The sequence below is a fragment of the Castor canadensis genome, chromosome 13, assembly GCF_047511655.1.
Source record: "Castor canadensis chromosome 13, mCasCan1.hap1v2, whole genome shotgun sequence".
Lineage (NCBI taxonomy): Eukaryota > Metazoa > Chordata > Mammalia > Rodentia > Castoridae > Castor > Castor canadensis.
This window is the reverse complement of record NC_133398.1, coordinates 2,612,979-2,630,331: the sequence shown is the minus strand read 5'-3', so window position 1 is coordinate 2,630,331 and position 17,353 is coordinate 2,612,979. Positions and strand designations below refer to the sequence as shown.

Below are 17,353 nucleotides of genomic sequence, written 5' to 3'. Positions count from 1 at the left end.
AGCTTCCTAATAGCCTCGGTGCCAAGAAGCAGGTTCATACTGGAGATGGTGTAGAGAGGGCCACTGGCCCCTTCCTCCACCAGCACCCCCTTGGGTCAGCCTCCTCTGGCAGCAGCAGGAGCTGGAGCAGAGCTGGGGGAGCCTGTCAAGATCTGTCCCTTCCCAGCCTGGCACTTTGCATCCTGATAACCTGTGTTCCCAGCAATAAGCCAGGCATCAAAGAGCCCAAGCGCAAGGACCTGCTCCATTTCTCATTTCCTTCCACCTGCCCAGAGGCTCAGGATGAAGCTCAGTTAGCAGAGACGTTCCTCACCCCTCCATGGTCTCTGTCCTCTGCAAATGCCTCCTGTGGGAGAATTCGCAGGACAGACACCCCTGGTCAGCCAGGTGTCTCCTGGGGACCATCATCTGTCTGTGATGGTCCCTCTCCCAGGCTTCTCTTCTCCCCCCACATGTATAGACCAATTGTGTGTCCACGTGTGGTGCCAGGCCATGGGCCTTGGTGGACCTGGCTGGAGTATGTTTGAAGCCAAAGTCTGGCAATGCCTGCATTTGCCACTCCTGGCCCTGACCTGGGAGGAAGCCACCCTGAGGGATCTAGGCTAAGTCTTAGCAGCAGAGTGCAGGATAGGGGTTCTGACTGGGCGGACAGGCTAAACATCCCTTTCTTCCAGTGGGTTCCCTGGCTGTCCACGCACCAGGCCAGCTCATGAGATGGCTGGGATGATTGATGAGCACTCAGACTGCCTTCTCCCAGCCCCTCGGCAGTGTCTCAGGCAAAGGTCCTGTGGGACCTAGTTGGTCCAAGCTTGGCCCTGGGAGCTCCTTCATTCCACACCTACAGGGAGTCAGTGAGGGGCTTTGCTCAGCCACCCACCCTTTAGTCCATAACACCCCTGAGCCCAGGCCTGACCTGTTCTATGTGCCTGTGGCCTTGGCCTCTGTAGAAACAAATGCTGTGTGAGGTCCTCCCATGAGGGGACAGGATGTCCCTGTGATGAAGGGGTAGACTAGTCCCTGCAGCTTCAGGAAACACTGGGGAAGAGGACAGGCTTTGTTCCCTACCAGAGCAGACCAGCAGTGGCTCCAAGGACTCACAGGTCCTCAGAGAAGATGGCATCACACACACTACACATACATACCCACACTCCATATGCATGCATGCATCCACTCACATACCCACACTGTATGCACACATGCCCCCTCACACACACACAATGCACATACAACACACACCCCACATTATATACACACACCCCACTTACCAACACACACCATCTGCACACATACCACCTGCACACACACCACCTGTACACACACCACCTGCACACACACACCATCTGCACACACACACACCATCTGCACACACACCACCTGCACACACACACCACCTGCACACACACACCACCTGCACACACACGCCACCTGCACACACACGCCATCTGCACACACACCATCTGCACACACACCATCTGCACACACACCATCTGCACACACACATACACTCACACACAGTGTGTCTGGCTGTGTCACAGCCCCACTAAGCGGAGGCCTTGGAGCTTGAGCCACATAGGGATGGGTGAGGGTGAGGGAGAGATACACACCCCCGCCCAGAAGTAATGCTGGCTCTTTCATCACTGTCACCCTCATCAGGGTCTTTGGGAGTCCTGCGTTCACTAGTTCACTACCCACAAGGACTCACTTGGCAGTCACTGGCTGTCCTGGTACCCACAGACTGACACTGTGTGGCTGCTGCCCCGCCTGTGGCTACATTGGTCCATACCTGGCATCTGGACAGCCTGGAGCTGTTGTTACCCCTGTATGACCATCAAGGACTTTGTCCCAAGGCCTTGCTTTTGCAGGAAGGCAGAGACACCTCAGCAGGGAGCCAGGGGCCAGGAGAGCGGGAAGGTTCCACAGAGGCAGGAGTAACCCTTTCCTTTTCTGTTTCTCTCCCTCCCCACCCCTGCCTGATGTATAGGCCAGAATCACTTCTTGGCCCAAAGAAAACCCGGGTTCCTGGTTCAGTGAATTCAAGCGTGGGAAGCTGGTAAGGCGGCCTCTTACTCCTTTGCAGTTGTCACTTTAAACCCACCGTCTCCTATCTTGCAGAGTAAAATGGCCCGATGGCCTAAAGAGCAGCCTTCCACCTGGTATAGTCAGTACAAGCGAGGTTCCCTGGTAAGTGGCCGCCTTGTGCTGTCTGCTTGTGGCTAGGCCTGGCTCTCGGCTCTGCATGGGACTCATTGCCCACCAGGGCCACGCCTGCTCTTGCCCCTTTTGGCCAAAGCACTCCACATCAAGGTTCTGATGAGTGTGGTGTCCTTTCTTCCCACCCTATCCCACTACCCCAACCAGAGTCTCTTCCAGCCTGGCAGTAGGAGATGGTTTTCCACTGAGTTTAGGGCACCTGCAGCTGGTGCAGGGACCAGCACAGAATCAGTGTGCAGCCCATGGTGGCATGGCCCGGCTATCTGGGCACTGAGGTCAGAGACATGGAGCAGGAGGCCTTGTGTGAGTCTGGTGGGCAGGGAAGGCAAGGCAGATGCTGGACCACTTAAACGGCTGGCATTCTTCCTAGGCCTCCTGTCCCATACATCCCATCTCTGTGCTGCTTGGGGCTAGTGGTCTCTGACTGCTGACCAGTCCTCTAACTCCCAATTGTGCCCCACGTGGTGTGTTAACTTCTGGGGAGCGAGCTCACCTGATCCATCCTGGGATAAAAAGTAGTTGGCATCCCCTGAAGAATGAAATAGGATGTTCTTCTGGCTGGCATAGAGGCCAGAGCTATTCTCACCCTCTTCATGTGAGGCTGATGGCTACATCTACAGCTTGGGACATTTCCCCTGAACCCCGAAGGGCTCACTCTGGGTCCTTTCCTGGGATAGACTGCAAAGCTCTGGGCTTTTATGCCAAGTTGAAGGACTGAGATGCCACCCTAGGGTTCCCAGACCTTCTTGCTCACCTTTTGGGATCTAGTGGACCCCACCCCAAGGGTCCTTGCTCACAGAGGACATCCAGCCTGGCCATCAGTCCCTGTTTGCTCCCTCCAGCCCAGCACCATCCCCAGTCTCTCGGATGGACACAGAGGCCATACACCCCCAAGAACCCAGAGCCAAGGCTTTCAGCAGCCTTTCTCTGTCTCCATGCATCCTTGACACCCCTCATCCTTTAGCCTTGAGGTACACCTCGCTCATTATCGATGTGTCACACCCTCCCTGTGGCTCCCCAAGGCGTTCCAGCCCTGTCCAGCCACGCTGAAGGCCTGTGCTCTCCTTGCCCACAGCTCTGCAGGCCTCCTCTTCTGATTCTTTTCTGTGGATTGGGCATTCTTGTCCCTTTCCTCACTGTTGTCCTCACCTCTGCTTCATTTTGCTCTCTTTGGAGAAAAGCCACTGGCACACAGAAGGACCTGAAGGGAGGAGGCCCAATAAACAGGGCTGGAAGGATAAGGATAGGGACAGTGGGCCAGAGGGCCAGGTGGGAAGGAGTCATGGGGTGAAACTGCCCAGCGTGGGGTGACATGTCCTGGCTACCATCTTGGTGGTCACTATCTGCATTTGACCATGCTTTCTCCCCTCCCATCGTGGCTTCCGTCTCACAAGAATCCCTACTCCGGTCTTCTCTTCTCACTGTGAGAAAATTGCTAGAGGCTCAGATTTCCAGCTGTCAGCCCAAATGGCCCCCTCTGACCTTTGTCCTGTTTCAGACAGTTGATGGGGGTGGAAGTGGATGGGAGGAAATTCCAGTCTACCTTCCAGCTTGTCCACTGCTGTGTTCCCAGCTCTATGAAGCTTGCAGTGGACAAGAGGCAGCTGGAGGCCTCTGCTCTGAGAAGTCCACCCTCTGGTCACATGCCCGTGAGGGGCTATAGGGCCTCCCCAGGACCCCGGGGACTCCAGTGTGGGCAGGGTGCTGGGGCTTCAGGTCCTTCTGTGTCTGGTGATGCCCACTGCTGCCCTTTGGCGCGTGTCTTCTCTCAAGTCAGTCGCATTTCCTCCCAGGAGCATCAGATGGCCCAGCTGCCGGTTGGTACTCACTTTTCTTCCACAGGATCCAGCTTTGGGGCTTGCCGATGCCATGTCGGAGGGCATGGAATTTGCTGATAGCATGGGGAGCCCAGGTGTCCCACCACCTGTGGGAAGGTGTGGGGTCCTGGGCCTGGCTCCCTCCCTCTGCTCTAATTATACTACTGAAAGGCAGGATATGAAGTCGTCACAGCCTCCCTGCATCCCCTCCCCCATGCCAGACCCTCATCATGGCAGATGGACCTGGGCTCTCCTTTCTGGGTTGGGCCAGCATAGAACAGTGTTGGAGTGGCCACTACCCATGGCTGAGAGTGCTAACGTCAGATGTTGGCCTTTGTCTTTCCGGCCTAGTCAAGCCTTTTCAGGAGACAGTTCTCTGGGGTTCTGTCTGTCAGGCTGGGAGAAGCAGTACTTTGTCCTGGGAGCTGAGATGTTTCATGTCCCCCATGACAAAGTGTTTTGGAAAGCTTGAAGTCTGCAAAAGAAGCACAGAAATTGAGACTGACCTCTTGGGACACCTGTGCCTGCCCTGACTCTGGCAGGGCATAACAACCTGGTTTTCTGATACCAGCTAGTGGCACTGGAAAAGCTGCTTGAGATGTGGCACCTTGCCCTTTCCTGAAGCCATCCTGTAATTGCTGTAGACAGTGGGGCCTTCCAGTGAAGCCCCTGTTACCTGAGTCCTAGGCTGCCCATTTGGCATGGTTACATAATGTCCTGCAGGATGGCCACTCACTGCCCTAGGAGCTCGTCTCTGGGAAATGAAAGACAGGCCATGCAAGGTATCATCCCAGGACACCTCTGTGCCCCAGGGGGTGCTGGGTCATGCCAGCTGGCTGGAGCCACCCCTGGATGTGGCGCATGTCCTCTCTAACTTCATGAGTCTCATGGGCTCCCTAGCCAGGGCCTTGTACATCCTGGGCACTCTGTAGGTAGCCTTCCATCTGTTCACATGAGTCCATGAACACCTTCCTTTGCTGGTGCCAGGCCCAGTGGCAGGGACATCCAGGCCCAGCTTCTACACTCATGGAAAGTGTGACCCAGTGAGAGTGACAGATGGGATACCAGGTCCCCAGGATCCAGGACCAGTCCTGGTGAGACAGGACAGAGGGAGGCTGGGCCTACACACAAAAGAGGGGCATATGCCACCATAGGGCTGGTCTTCCCTGTGAGGAATGTTGGCTGAGACCCAAAGATGGCCACCACAGTTCCTCCTGCTGGCAGACAGCGCTCCAGGCACAGGGAACAAGAGGGCGGAGCCCTGCAGAGAGTCTTCCAGAAAACCTAATTCCATTCTCTGGATCTCACTCTATGTGTCCAGTAGGGGATGAAGCCAGGTGTCACCTCCTTCTCCCAGCACACTGATCCTGTGGTGGGGGTTTGAAGCCCCCCCCATCTTAATGGAAGGCCAAATTGAATATTAACACGTTTTTGAGAATGGTACCCTGTTTGTTCAACACGGTCAAACCGGACAGACCCTGCCATAAAGGAGGGGGCCATCGGGCAACTCAGAGGCCAGCAGGGCATCCTGGATGGCAGAAGGGGAGAGCTCTGTGGGTGGAGTGAAGGAAGTGGGCCACTGCCCATGGATCAGGCCTAGGAAATGCTAGCCACTGCCTCCAGGAGTCCTCCATTCATCCATGCGGCAAACCTTCATCAGGCTCGCCAGCCGAGGCAGAAGGAACTGTGCCCAGGAGAGAACAAGGGAGACACTAGCAAGGGAGACTGAGCCCTGCCTGACTCAGTCTGGTGGTGAAGACCAGGAGAGCCTCGGTGGGGGGCTGGTCAAGTGCAGCGTGTGCATTGAGCCCAGAGAAGCAGGGCCAGCCAGGCAAGGGGCAGTGGGTGGATTATTTGAGTCTCTGAAGGAAATGAGGTATGGTTCACGTTGTCCTTAAGAGTCTCCAGGAGATTGCACTGGCTTCAGGGCTACAGGTAGTGCCCTCGGAAGCGCCGGGGATGGGGCAGCAAGAGTAAAGTCCAGCTGTGTGAGATACCAGGCTCTGTTGCCATTGCTCTGTGTCCGCCACCCTTCTGATCCCTTCCTTGCTGTCCCTGTCCCCAGCTCTCCTATGTGGACGCCGAGGGCAACCCTGTGGGCGTTGTGCAGATGACCTTCCTACGGCTGTTGAGTGCCTCTGCCCATCAAAACGTCACCTATAACTGCTACCAGTCAGTGGCTTGGCAGGACGCCGCCACGGGCAGCTACGACAAGGCCATCCGCTTCCTGGGCTCCAATGATGAGGAAATGTCCTATGACAACAGTCCCTACATCCGCGCCCTGGTGGATGGCTGTGCGGTGAGTGTTCACTCAGCCTCTGTGCTGTAACGCCACTGCCTTCCTGTGGCCCACTCCCCAGTCAACACAAATTCATGGGCCCCTTCAGTGTGCCAGGCACTGAGTTGCCTGCTGGGGATGCAGGGAGGGTCCAGACAGTCCCTAGCCATCAGCCAAGCCAGGCAGGTCCAAGTCAAATGCAGACCCTCCCTCTCCTCAGGTAGCTCTTTTCTGGGTGTGGTCCGAAGCGAGGCTGAGCGTCTCCTGAGAACAGGGCCACTGGGAAGTGCTTGGGAGATCCTGAGAGTGACAGTGACTGGGAGGAAGGGTTGTCACGGCCGTTGGCAGCTCTTCTGAACACAGCCCACACTAGTGTCTCTCTGTGGGGAGGGCTCTGCTCAAATCTCCAAATCAAGAGGTGAGAGGCAGCTTGAGCGCAGTTAGGCAGGGCTGGAGCTGGCTTTCACACCTGGCCCCATGCCTCCACTTTGGTACCTCCATGAGGCATACTTACCTTCTTACCCAGAGTGAGCTGCCCACTGGGATGCACTTCCTGGGGTCACGAAGGTCTGGGATGTGACCTTCCATCCTGGGAAGCTGTGTACCATTCTCCAGTCCTGTTGAAATCCAGACAGGTCCCCTGGTGTGACCTCATAGAGGCTAGAGGTTGAGGGTCACCCAGGAAGCCTAGCTGTACATCCTGCTGTCACATCCTGACATCTCACCCTGTCTCTTCTTCACTTGTTTTTGGGAGAACCTGCCCAAAACCTCTTACCACACCAGCTCCCACAGGGCCGAAGCTGATGTCAGCTGCACCCCCTTCTCTTTGCCCCATGCCCAGCATCCAGGCTGACCCAGCAGTGCCCCCTGGGAGCCAGTGTCTGCAGACAGAGCACTCTGTCTCTCAGCTCGAGGGTCAAGCAGGCCACATGCTCTTGGCCCCTGGTACCACAAAGGTCCTGTCCCATGGATTTCCGGGTCAGATGAGCCATCTGTGGTCCCTTCTGGCTCTGGCTGATTAGCAGCCTCCACACCACTGTTTGACAGAGCAGCTGGGCGCCATCAGATCTGGTCACAGTATGTCCTGGCCAGGAAGTTGCCCTGAGCTCTGGCAACGCAGGAGGAAAGCATGTCATACGTTCTGCCCCCCCGCCCATCCAGGTCTTTTCTGACAGTCCTTTGAGTATCTCTGGATGCAGAGGCAAGATGTAGGGTTCAGAGAATGTCCCAGCTGGACATGGGGTTGAGGAAGGACGGGAAAGGAGCTCCCTTCCTTTTATATTTCTGGGGGAAGAAAAAGATCCTTGAAGGGGTGAGAGAGAAGGGCTCAAAGCAGAATCACCTGCTGATGGAAAAAATTGGCTCTGCAGGCTGGCTGCTGAAGAAAGTCAGGTGGATGGGCAAGAGTGTGTGGAGGTGGGGTGCAGGGGTGCTCCAGGGGAATAGCCTGAGGCAATAGTGGCCTCTACCAGAAAAGGCTGTGTCCACCAAAAACCCTGAGAAGTTCAGCCACAATTTGAAAGGTCACAGCCTTTTGGCTTAATTACAGGGCACACATGCCCTGTAGTGGAAAAGCCTGCCAAGCCCTGGAGGCCTTCTTGATCCATTTTGTAATAATAGCCACAGAAACTGGAATTTTGACACGGGCTCAGGCTGTGTAGCCTGATTGACAGGGCTGTTGAGTGGCCGGCCCTGTGGAGGGGCACAAATCATCAGGCAAGAGGGCCAAGGAACCGCTCCACATAAATCCCGTTGTTTGTGCAGTTTTGTGCACCCCTGGGGGCCCATCACTAACCCATAATGGTTATTTATGCCTCTTGAATAACGGGGTAACAGAGCAGCAGCCTACTTTAAATATGCCCCTCTCTAAGCACTCTGATAATTGGAGCGGAGGGGCCCCATAAATCCAAGGGAAATCACCTGCCATCCCTTGGGTGGGAGAGAGATGGATGCTGCTTTTGTGAGGGCCTAGTGGCTCCCCCTTCCCCTCCCCATGGGGTGGAAGATTAGGGCCAGGTGTGGCCTTGTGTCAGCTCACTGGCAAGCAAAGTACAGCCACTGTGATGGCACTGTCTTCCAGAGCCAGGCCCATGGTTTCGTTTGATCCTCTGGGTAGGACCAGGAGAGGGAGTGAGCCCAAGGGGGTGGAGTGTAGACAACAGAGGTGGTCTCGGCTCCTCCCAGGGTAGCTGCAGGAGTGTGGGTGTCCAGCACCCAGTTCTTGCCAGCAGGTACAGGGTGCACCTAACCCCTACTTCCCTCTCCCCAAAAGTGGAGAGGTGTGGTCAGTCCTTGAGGCAGACATGAGCAGCCTCAGCAGCCGCTCAGATCCTGCCTGTCCAGGCGGCCACAGGCTTTGGCTCCCAGAAGTTCCATGGTGTTTGTGGCCACCAGAATGTGTGCTGCTGAGTTCTCTTGCTGCCCAGTGAGAAAGTGTTACTTTTTTTTTTTTCCTGGTGACCTTGAACTCAGGGCCTCAATAAGCACTACCACTAGAGCCACACCTCCAGCCAGAGAAGGTGTTTCTTAAAGAACAGGGGGCCTTTTGAAATTATGTGAGACACCCATTTAATAAAGGCAGCTTCTGGATCTCGCCCCCAACTCCTGGGGGTGGGGGGAGCAGAGCCTGTGGTGCAAAGGAGAGCCCCGTCCCTGGAGAAACGCACTTCCTCTGCAGCTCTAACCCAGCTTTAAAGCTGCTCCTCCTTCCCAGCCGCGGAGGCCTTGCAGCGGGTGGTCTTATCAGGATGGGGCTGAGGGAAGGATGAGGTCTGGGTCAAGTGGATGTTGGAGGAGAAACACTCCAAGCTGGTGCCAGTCGTGCATGGAACAGGGGTGCTACCCCATATCCCGACTCCACCCTCCCCATCCTATCACCCTCCCCCCTTGAAGTCACTGTGTTTTTCCATTTTCTCCTTGAGGACAGACAGAGTATTAGTGATTTGTTGCTGGTAACAAATTAACCCTCAAAATTTAGCAGCGTAGGACAATAGGAGTTGTCTCACACTCAGCTTCTGCGGTCAGAAACCTGGGAGTAGTTCACTGGGCAGGTCTGGCTCAGCCACCTTGACAATGCACGTAGCCTGGGTGGCTCGTGAACACCAGCATTGTTTGCTTGCAGTTCTGCAGCTTGAAGTCCAAACTCAGATCAGCGGAGGGGTTCTTGGGACGGCCTTCTGGGTTGCATGCTGCAGACGTCTAGCAGTGTCCTCGCATGGCAGGGAGAGGGTGAGGGGTTTCCCTGGGGTGACTTTGTAAGGGCACCATGAGGGCTCCATCCTCATGAACTACTCACTCCCTAAGACCCCACCTTCTGCCATCACCTAGAGATTCTAGCATGTGAGTTTGGGACGCACCCCTGCAGTCAGGTATTGAGCTGAGTCAGGGCTGGCACTGGGGACTTTGGCCTCAGAGTGATCTTGTACTTACCTCCATGCTGCAGCACACGGCCTGTGAGTGAGGGGCCTCCCCGATACCTGCCCCTTGCTGAGTCCACTCTGCTCTCCATTAGAGGGGTCACGTCCCACTCCCGAGTTGTGCTGGTCTGAGCACGGGACAGGCACTGACCCTTCCAGTTGGCCACTTGCTCACTGAGCCATCATGGTCCATCTGTGCCTCAGTTTACCTGGACTCTGCTGGAATAGATGGTGTGAGGACTCCCTTCCTTCCCCCTCCCCCATCTCCATTCCGCTGGGTTTAGGGCTCACAGGTGTGGGCTTGGTGGGGGAGGGGCAGGTCTCGGGGACCCCACACTGAGAAGTGCCCTGTGCTCTGCTTGGTCCTATGTTCTGCTGTTGCCATCCTGTAATTCCCCGTTTGGGAGCAGGGAGCCCCTCGTTTTGATTTTACAGCAGACTCCACATGTTCTGTAGCCAGTCCTGGCAGGAGCTGCCTTGGGGAAGTGTTGGGAGATGGGGTGGGAGCTGCCACCTGCCTCCTGAGTCTTGGGAGAGTCCTGTCGTCCCTTTTGATGCTCATTTCCTACACCCCCAGACTAAGCAGGGTTTGTGGATGTTCTCCAATGCTTAACGAATGCCAGGACAGGTCTGCTGCCTGCATGTCTCTTTATGAGTGAGGGGAACTGGATGGAGGGGACCCCAGCCAGATTTTTGGAGCCAGGTGGTGGGTTAACCCCAAAAGGCTATGGACTAACCTCCTCCACCTGCTTCTGCCTTCCTAGACCAAGAAAGGCTATCAGAAAACGGTTCTGGAGATTGACACCCCAAAAGTGGAGCAAGTGCCCATCGTCGACATCATGTTCAATGACTTTGGTGACCCATCACAGAAATTTGGATTTGAAGTGGGGCCGGCTTGCTTCCTGGGCTAGGAGCTGTGGAGCCCCGGTCTCCCGAGCAACCTCGTGACCTCAGCACGCTGCTTGTGAGCGTCCTGCGCACGGCCATCCTGAACAGTGAAGGTTTCTCGCCCCTGCCCGCCCAACTCCTCTGCGCCTTGGCACCGTGTGGCACTGGACCCCACACCCAGAGAGAACAAAGGGAAAGAGCCAGCCGTGTCCCATGGAGCCGAATCACATGACCTAGCCACAGCACAGCCTCTTGGCCACCCCTCACGATCCTCTACACCACATGCCACGGGGAAGGGAGGGGGCCCCACACCCTGGCCCCCGGCTCGCTTGCCCACCTGATGGTTGATCATTGCATTCATGGACCCTTTGCAGGGGGTGGGGGAGGGGCTGCAGTGTTTGGATGTCACTTTTTTAAAATTCAACTTGAAGATGTGTATTTCCCCTGACCTTCAAAAGATGATCTGAGGCAGCCTGGTTAAAGGTCGCCGAAGCCTCGGTTTTTCACAACACTCAACAAGATCCACTTAGAGGCCAAATGTCATTCTGCATGTGCCTTTCTGATGGATTAAAGGTGCTTATGTTTTTGTGAGTTTTAAGTAAATATTTCTATTGTATTGTTATAAACGTTAAGCGTGCCTGACTTTCAATCATCGTGCGTGGAAACCCAGCCTCAGGCCCACTGGGAGACCGGGCAGGTGGGGTGAGGTATCGCCTGGGTTGTGATCCAGTCCTGATTAGAAGCTGGAAGTCTCCCCACCCTGCCCATCAAGAACGTGCAATAAATTGGAAATTCGCCAGGTCAGCAAGAAGCCATGCCGCTGCTGAGATTGCAGGTCCCAGGGCCCCTTTCCAGACTTTGTTGTTATTATTAGCTCTGGATTTTTCAGGGGGAAGAAAGAGATTTTAATACTGTGCCTTTTCTTCATGCACTTACACTAAAGCACGGCAGCATAAATGAGTTGTGGTTGCTCCTGTTTTCCTTCCTGCAGAGCCTGACAGGAGAGCGTCCGGGCAGGGAAACCTCGTTCTGTTGAGATAATTACGAACATTGGTGCTGTTTTTTAGCCTCCTTTCTTGTGGTGCTATGTGTTCTGAGATGTCCTGGAAGGCAACACTGGGGTCCCTGGCCGCAGCTCATTCTCCCATCCCCCTGTATCCTGGTCATCGCTCTACAGCCTAACCTTTGCCAAGGATCTGAAAATTAGTGCCCTCCACCTTCCTTCCCAGCAGGCTCAGGAGTGGCTGCTTGTCCCACATGCTTGGTGGCGGGTGTCCCTCCAGAGTCCTGTCAGCACTACCTTGTGCCTACTTGATTTGAAAATACACACACGCAACACACACACAGAACATAGGCGTCCTGCATTGTACACGGTGTAACCATGGCAGATTGTGTTCGGTTGCCGAATTGCTCCTGGTGCTAATTTTGTGTTTGTTCCAAGGACTGAACGGAAGCTGTTCGTGCCCCATGTGCACCCCCGCCAGGCTGCCTCGCACGCGGCCAGGCAGACCGAGAAATGTGCAATGAACTGAGTCTCCAGGGCTGAGGCAGCACCTCCTGTCAGTGAAAGCCGTGGGTTTCCACCTGCAGGTGTCCTGGGTGCGGGCCATCAGCTCGGGCTGGCACGGTTCCCTCTGGGTGCTGCCCCTTCCCTCATTCTCCAGGGCGAGGGCTACCTTCTGTGGACAGGAAGACCCCGGGGCTGGCGGGGAAGGGCAGCCCCTTACTATGAATGTTGCCTTCCTGTTGCGTCCCCTCCTTCCACCATAGGAAAGGGAAAGGCTTGGGCCCTGGGAAGGAGCTGTTGTGCTCTGGTGCTCCCCACATCCCCCTCCCCCCCAAATGTGGTTGCTGTGGAGAAAACCACACGCCACCAATGCCAGTTCCCAGTGTCCCCTGGAAAACAAGTCTTGTTCTTGCCAAAGGAAAGTCTGGTTTGGAGAATGTTCCAAGGCCAGGATGCCAGCATGCATCCGTGTCCACCATGAAAAAGTCATTTTGGAGGATTGCCACCTGATGCCCTGTGGACTCTGTCTAGGTCATGTGATTCTGTTTCGACCTTTCACCCATGCAATTTGTCCTTTTGTTCCGTCATTTTCTTTTTCTGTTGGTCCCCTCAAAGTTGTCGTAATTTGTATTGAAGTCCAAAACATGTCCTGTTCTTCCCAGACCATTTTAGCTGTGGTATATTGCAATAAAATTACTTCTTATATTTGCAGCCATTCTTCTGGTGTGATTTTATTTTTCCCTTTCCATAGTTGTAAGTGGGCAAATGTGGTGGAAAAAGAAAAACAATAAACAGAAACCTATGATACAATAGGACACTGGGCCTTTAAAGTACAACACCAAGCAACACATTGTACATTTTCTACACGTCAGATAGACATCATAGGTTTAAATGTCTTCCCTGGGAAAGAGTTTTCAAGTTTGAAAATATTTTAAACCTGTGTAACAAAGGATCATTGTAACAGTTTCTCAATAAACCAAGTTGACTGTTTCCACCATGAGCAGACGTGGTTGGCTGTCTTCTTCAAGGGGACCTCGCTCCTCCTAGGACGCTATGATGTCCACATGGTGGCAGTGTCACAGGGTGAGGAAGGAAGGACTGCCTGGCCTGGCAGAGGACATTGGCATGTGGCCAGTACAGCCTGCAAAGCTTCCTGAGTGAGCTCCAACAGCTCTCTGTGTTCAGATCTTGACAATACACCAGGCTCACTGTCTCCCCCACTTTTCACCCTGGGCAGTCAGTGCCCTGAGGGGACTCCCCCACAGCTCTCTAGTGGTGTCTTTCCAGCCATGTGGCAGGATTAGACTCCCTGGCCCCTTATGGCATGGTGCCATATGGCACGACTCAGCCAGTGACCTTGAGCACAGGTGCCTGGCTCCCTCTTGCATGTCATCAGCCACGTTCACAGATCTGTTGTTCCCCTACCCCCAAGTCTGCCACGACTTTGGGCCTGGTTTGGAGAAACAGGTTGTGTTTTTTTAAGCCACTGACAGTGGGGATTGTTACTGAAGATAACTCAGACCACTGGGTGGGCATGGTGGTGAGTGCCTGTGATCCCAGCTATTCAGGAGATGGAGGAGAATCGTGGCCTGGGGCCAGCCTCTGTGAAAAAGGGAGCCTGAATCTGAAAAAATACCTAGGGCAAAAAGGGCTGTGGCTTAAGGGGTAGAGCACCTGCCTAGGAAACCTGAGGCCCTGAGTTCAACCCTCAATACCACACACACGCATGCACACACACGCACATGCACGCACACATGCGCGCACACACAAAGCAGCAGAAGAGCAGACCCCCAAGCCCACCCAGACATGGAAAGTTGAACAGTCTGGGAGGAGAGCCTAATCATTTGTTTTCCAAAACCACCAGGTGGCTGTCCAGCATGGTCATCTTTGGGAACACTGTCCTAGACGTAAAGGACTGTCCATGGAGTGATACACAGGGGAGCTCGGGTCGTGAGGGTCCTTGGTCTGCTCTTAGATGGAAACCAAAGGTGCACTTGAGCAGCAAAGTTCAGAGAGGTGTTATTTGTAGAAAAGAGAAAGGAAAGGCTGCATGGGGTCATGCAACAGGACCCAGCAACTGGTGGTCCCCTGGGTCAGGTTGGAAATTGGATTTTATAGCTTTTTTTATTGCCCAAGGGCAGAGATCTTGGCAGGACAGATGTTGAAGGAGAAATGTCTCCTGGGTGCAAACAGATGTTTCTTGGGAAGGAGAAGGGGCATTTTTCCCTCTGGTTAATTGACATCTTTTGGGGATACATGGACCTCCTGCGGTCTTCCCTTCAGAAGGGGGCAGCTCCTCTTACAGCCACCACAGAGGGAAAATCTTCACATTGTTGTGTCATGGTGGAGGACTGTCAACAACACACGAGACATAGATACAGCATTTGGTGACACTGGTATTTGATAACTCAAGAGCTTGGTGGCAGATTACCAGCCAATAGCTCGTAGCCCCAGGGGAAGGGATTGGGAGATGAGATGATGGCTGGGCAGGCCGGTTGCGACCGTCTGTGTCTGGCAAGGCACTGCATGAGAGGTGTAAGCTCGGCCTGGAGCTGGCCCGGAACCTGCCCAGATCCACAGGAAAGAGTCCAAGCATTTGAGGATCTGCGTGGTTGGAAGAGGCAACAGTTTCTCAGTCAGCATCAACAGCTTTAAAATCAAATTGAGAGATTCCCTGGGACTCCTCAGCCAGAAGTTAGCCATCACGATCTGATGTGAGCAGCGCATCAGTTCTGAAAGCCTCCCAGTGGGCTCAGGTGTTGCCTAATAAATTCGTGAGAGCTAGAGAGAGTAGCTCAGGAAGGGGACACTAATGGAGCGACCCCATCAAAGCCTGATCGATCTGAGGGTCCTACAAGAGAACCCAGAGGGAGAGGCAGGGCAGATGAGGGGCACAGGCAATGCAGGACTAGAGGAGCCTGGCATGGGTGTCTGGAAACACCCAAGTGGGAAGCTGACTGTCTTGTGAGAGCGGTGACCTGCAGCAGCTAGTGACTGATGTGTCTTTCACCCTTGGACCATCTTGGGCAGCATGTAGCAAGAAGGCTGTCCCCCTTCCCCAGCTGCACCTCTAGGTTGGGAGGATGGGAGGAGCCTCTCTTGAGAACAGAGTCAGGCTGGAAACTGGAGGACCAGGAGCGAAGGGGCCAGCTGGGCAGAGGTCCCTCCTGGAGCAGCCTCACACCTGTGCTTGAGTCTCCTTCTCCTTGGCTGGCCCCAGATCTGGGCAGGGCGATTTCTAACAATGGACTTAGCATTGTAATGCCACCATTATAATATCCCAGCCCAGAGGGCCTCTCCCCCCAGGCAAGCTTCAGGAGGAACTAAGTGAGAGAGCGAGCCCTGGGGTCAAAGTGGCCCCCATCCCATGGGGTAGCAATGCAGCAGCTCCTTCCCTCTGCTGGTGCCCTGTGATCAGGGAGCTTAGGGAGGCACCTAGGTTGGGGAGGCGTTGAGGAGGGTTCCGCTGAGGCTCCTGAGTGAGGTGGGCCCTGCTCACTTCTCTGTGTGTCTTGTCTCACACTCCAAACCTGACTGACAACAGCACCCGCTGCGGCCTGGGATGGAGAACACAGTGTCCAGTGATGGACAGCGAGCAGAGAAGCTGGAGCCTCAGCACCACCCCTCCATCCTCCCACCCACCCCACCCCCACCTCTGCACCCTGCCATCTTGTCCCCAGATAATCCTCAGCCAGAGCACACATGACGCGGGGGCTGGGACATCTGGGAAGCTAGCGGAGGCAGAAAGTCTAAACCACAGACTTGGAGGAGTTGGGCCACATTTCCCCACCCTGTCGGGAAAACCACAGTCAGGCTGGAGCATCGCAACTCGCGGTATCTTCTGGGCCCAGGTGAAACACTGTGCAGACCATGCTGGGCAACAAACAGCTGGCCTTCACTGGATGGGGGCTGACTTGGTCCTTGCTGGGTGAGGGAGAACTTCTGTTCCCACAACAAAGAAAGCAGGTCACTGTTCATTTCTGTAGCTGGAACTAATTTGCACTTCCCGTACTGGACAAGATGGCCCTTGGTGCCCTTGTCCTTAGTGCTGGCTGCATGCTCTAGGGGTGTCTGTCCTCAGAGTGCCCAGAGGAGGGCAGGTAGGAGGTGACTGCACACACCAGCTTGATGGGGACAGGGGCTTTGCAAAGAGCCTTGGCCCTGCAGAGCCGAGAACCCTGGGCTCCAAATATAAATCCAGAGCCCTTCCTGTCCATGCTAAGAGCCAAGACTGATCCAGCCCGCCTCTGGGACAGGAGACACATCTCGGTTGATAGGGTGGGGACACCTGACTCAGCCAACCTGACTGATTTCTCAGTCACAGGCAGGCTGGTGGCAGAGCAAATGATATATGGTCAGAAAAGTGAGGACATCACAGATCCTAGCAGGGAGTCCATGTCTTCTGGATGGTGTCCTGAGGGAGGCCTGCCCAAACTGCCCTCATTCCCCAGCACCCGGCCCCGGGAGACCCAGGCCAGGCCTGGCAGTCAAGGGAGGGCCACTGCACATGGTCTTTTGGGTGGAGTAGGTGTGACAGGACCTAGGAGGAGATGCAAAGGGCACCAAGATGGCTACTGGCTAAGAGCTCAGGAAAGTACAGAGGGTGGGAGGGCATGTGTGTGTTGTGTGTGTGGTGTGTGTGGTGTGTGTGGTGTTGGATGTGTGGGGAGTGTGTTGGTGGCTAGTGGAGGAACTATATGCATGGCAGGGGAGGGGGGGTATGAAATTCCCCTGATGAGGTTGTTCCCTGCTTCTACCCCAGGAAAGGAGGGACGGCATTGGTGTCTGTAGCACCTGCAGGAAAAGCATTGCAGGTGGAGAGCACAGCAGAGCACAGGCCCAGAGGCAGGAGAGTGCTCTAGGTTTGAGGAAGGAGGTGGGACACCTCAGAGAGGAAGGGGTAGGCATGCAGGTGGCCATGCAGGTGGCTATGGAGTAGTCTCTGGTTGTTACACTGAGCCAGGTGAGGAAGCAGTGGTAAAGTGACCAACATTGGGATGGCCCACTTGGTCCTTATGGAAAATTCCAGGGGCCAAGAACAGAGACAGGCCACCAGCCGGAAGACACTGTAAAGGACGAGATGTGGGGTGATGGCAGGAAGGGGAGGGACAGGGATCAGGGGCACACGTGGAGTGGGACACGCTCTCCCCACCAGCCCCATGGACACATGATCGTGTGTACCCACAGCCACAGCACACACACCCATGTGTGCATACGTGCACTCAGCCACAGTTGG

At 55.0% G+C, this 17,353-nt stretch overlaps 1 protein-coding gene across 2 annotated transcripts in view; it reads left to right on the top strand.

The window, feature by feature from the left end:
• The window catches only part of Col5a1 (collagen type V alpha 1 chain), a 157,669-nt gene extending 144,841 nt beyond the window's left edge, over window positions 1–12,828 (top strand). Inside the window, exons 64-66 of one of the 2 annotated variants that reach the window (XM_074052867.1) lie at window positions 2,113–2,181; window positions 6,094–6,327; window positions 10,487–12,828. In XM_074052867.1, the coding sequence (XP_073908968.1) occupies window positions 2,113–2,181; window positions 6,094–6,327; window positions 10,487–10,633 (450 nt within the window). In that variant the 3' untranslated portion in view covers window positions 10,634–12,828. Of the gene's footprint in view, window positions 1–1,981; window positions 2,051–2,112; window positions 2,182–6,093; window positions 6,328–10,486 lie in introns of both variants that reach the window. The other variant, XM_074052866.1, reaches the window with a different exon arrangement.
• Window positions 12,829–17,353: the final 4,525 nt, after the last annotated feature.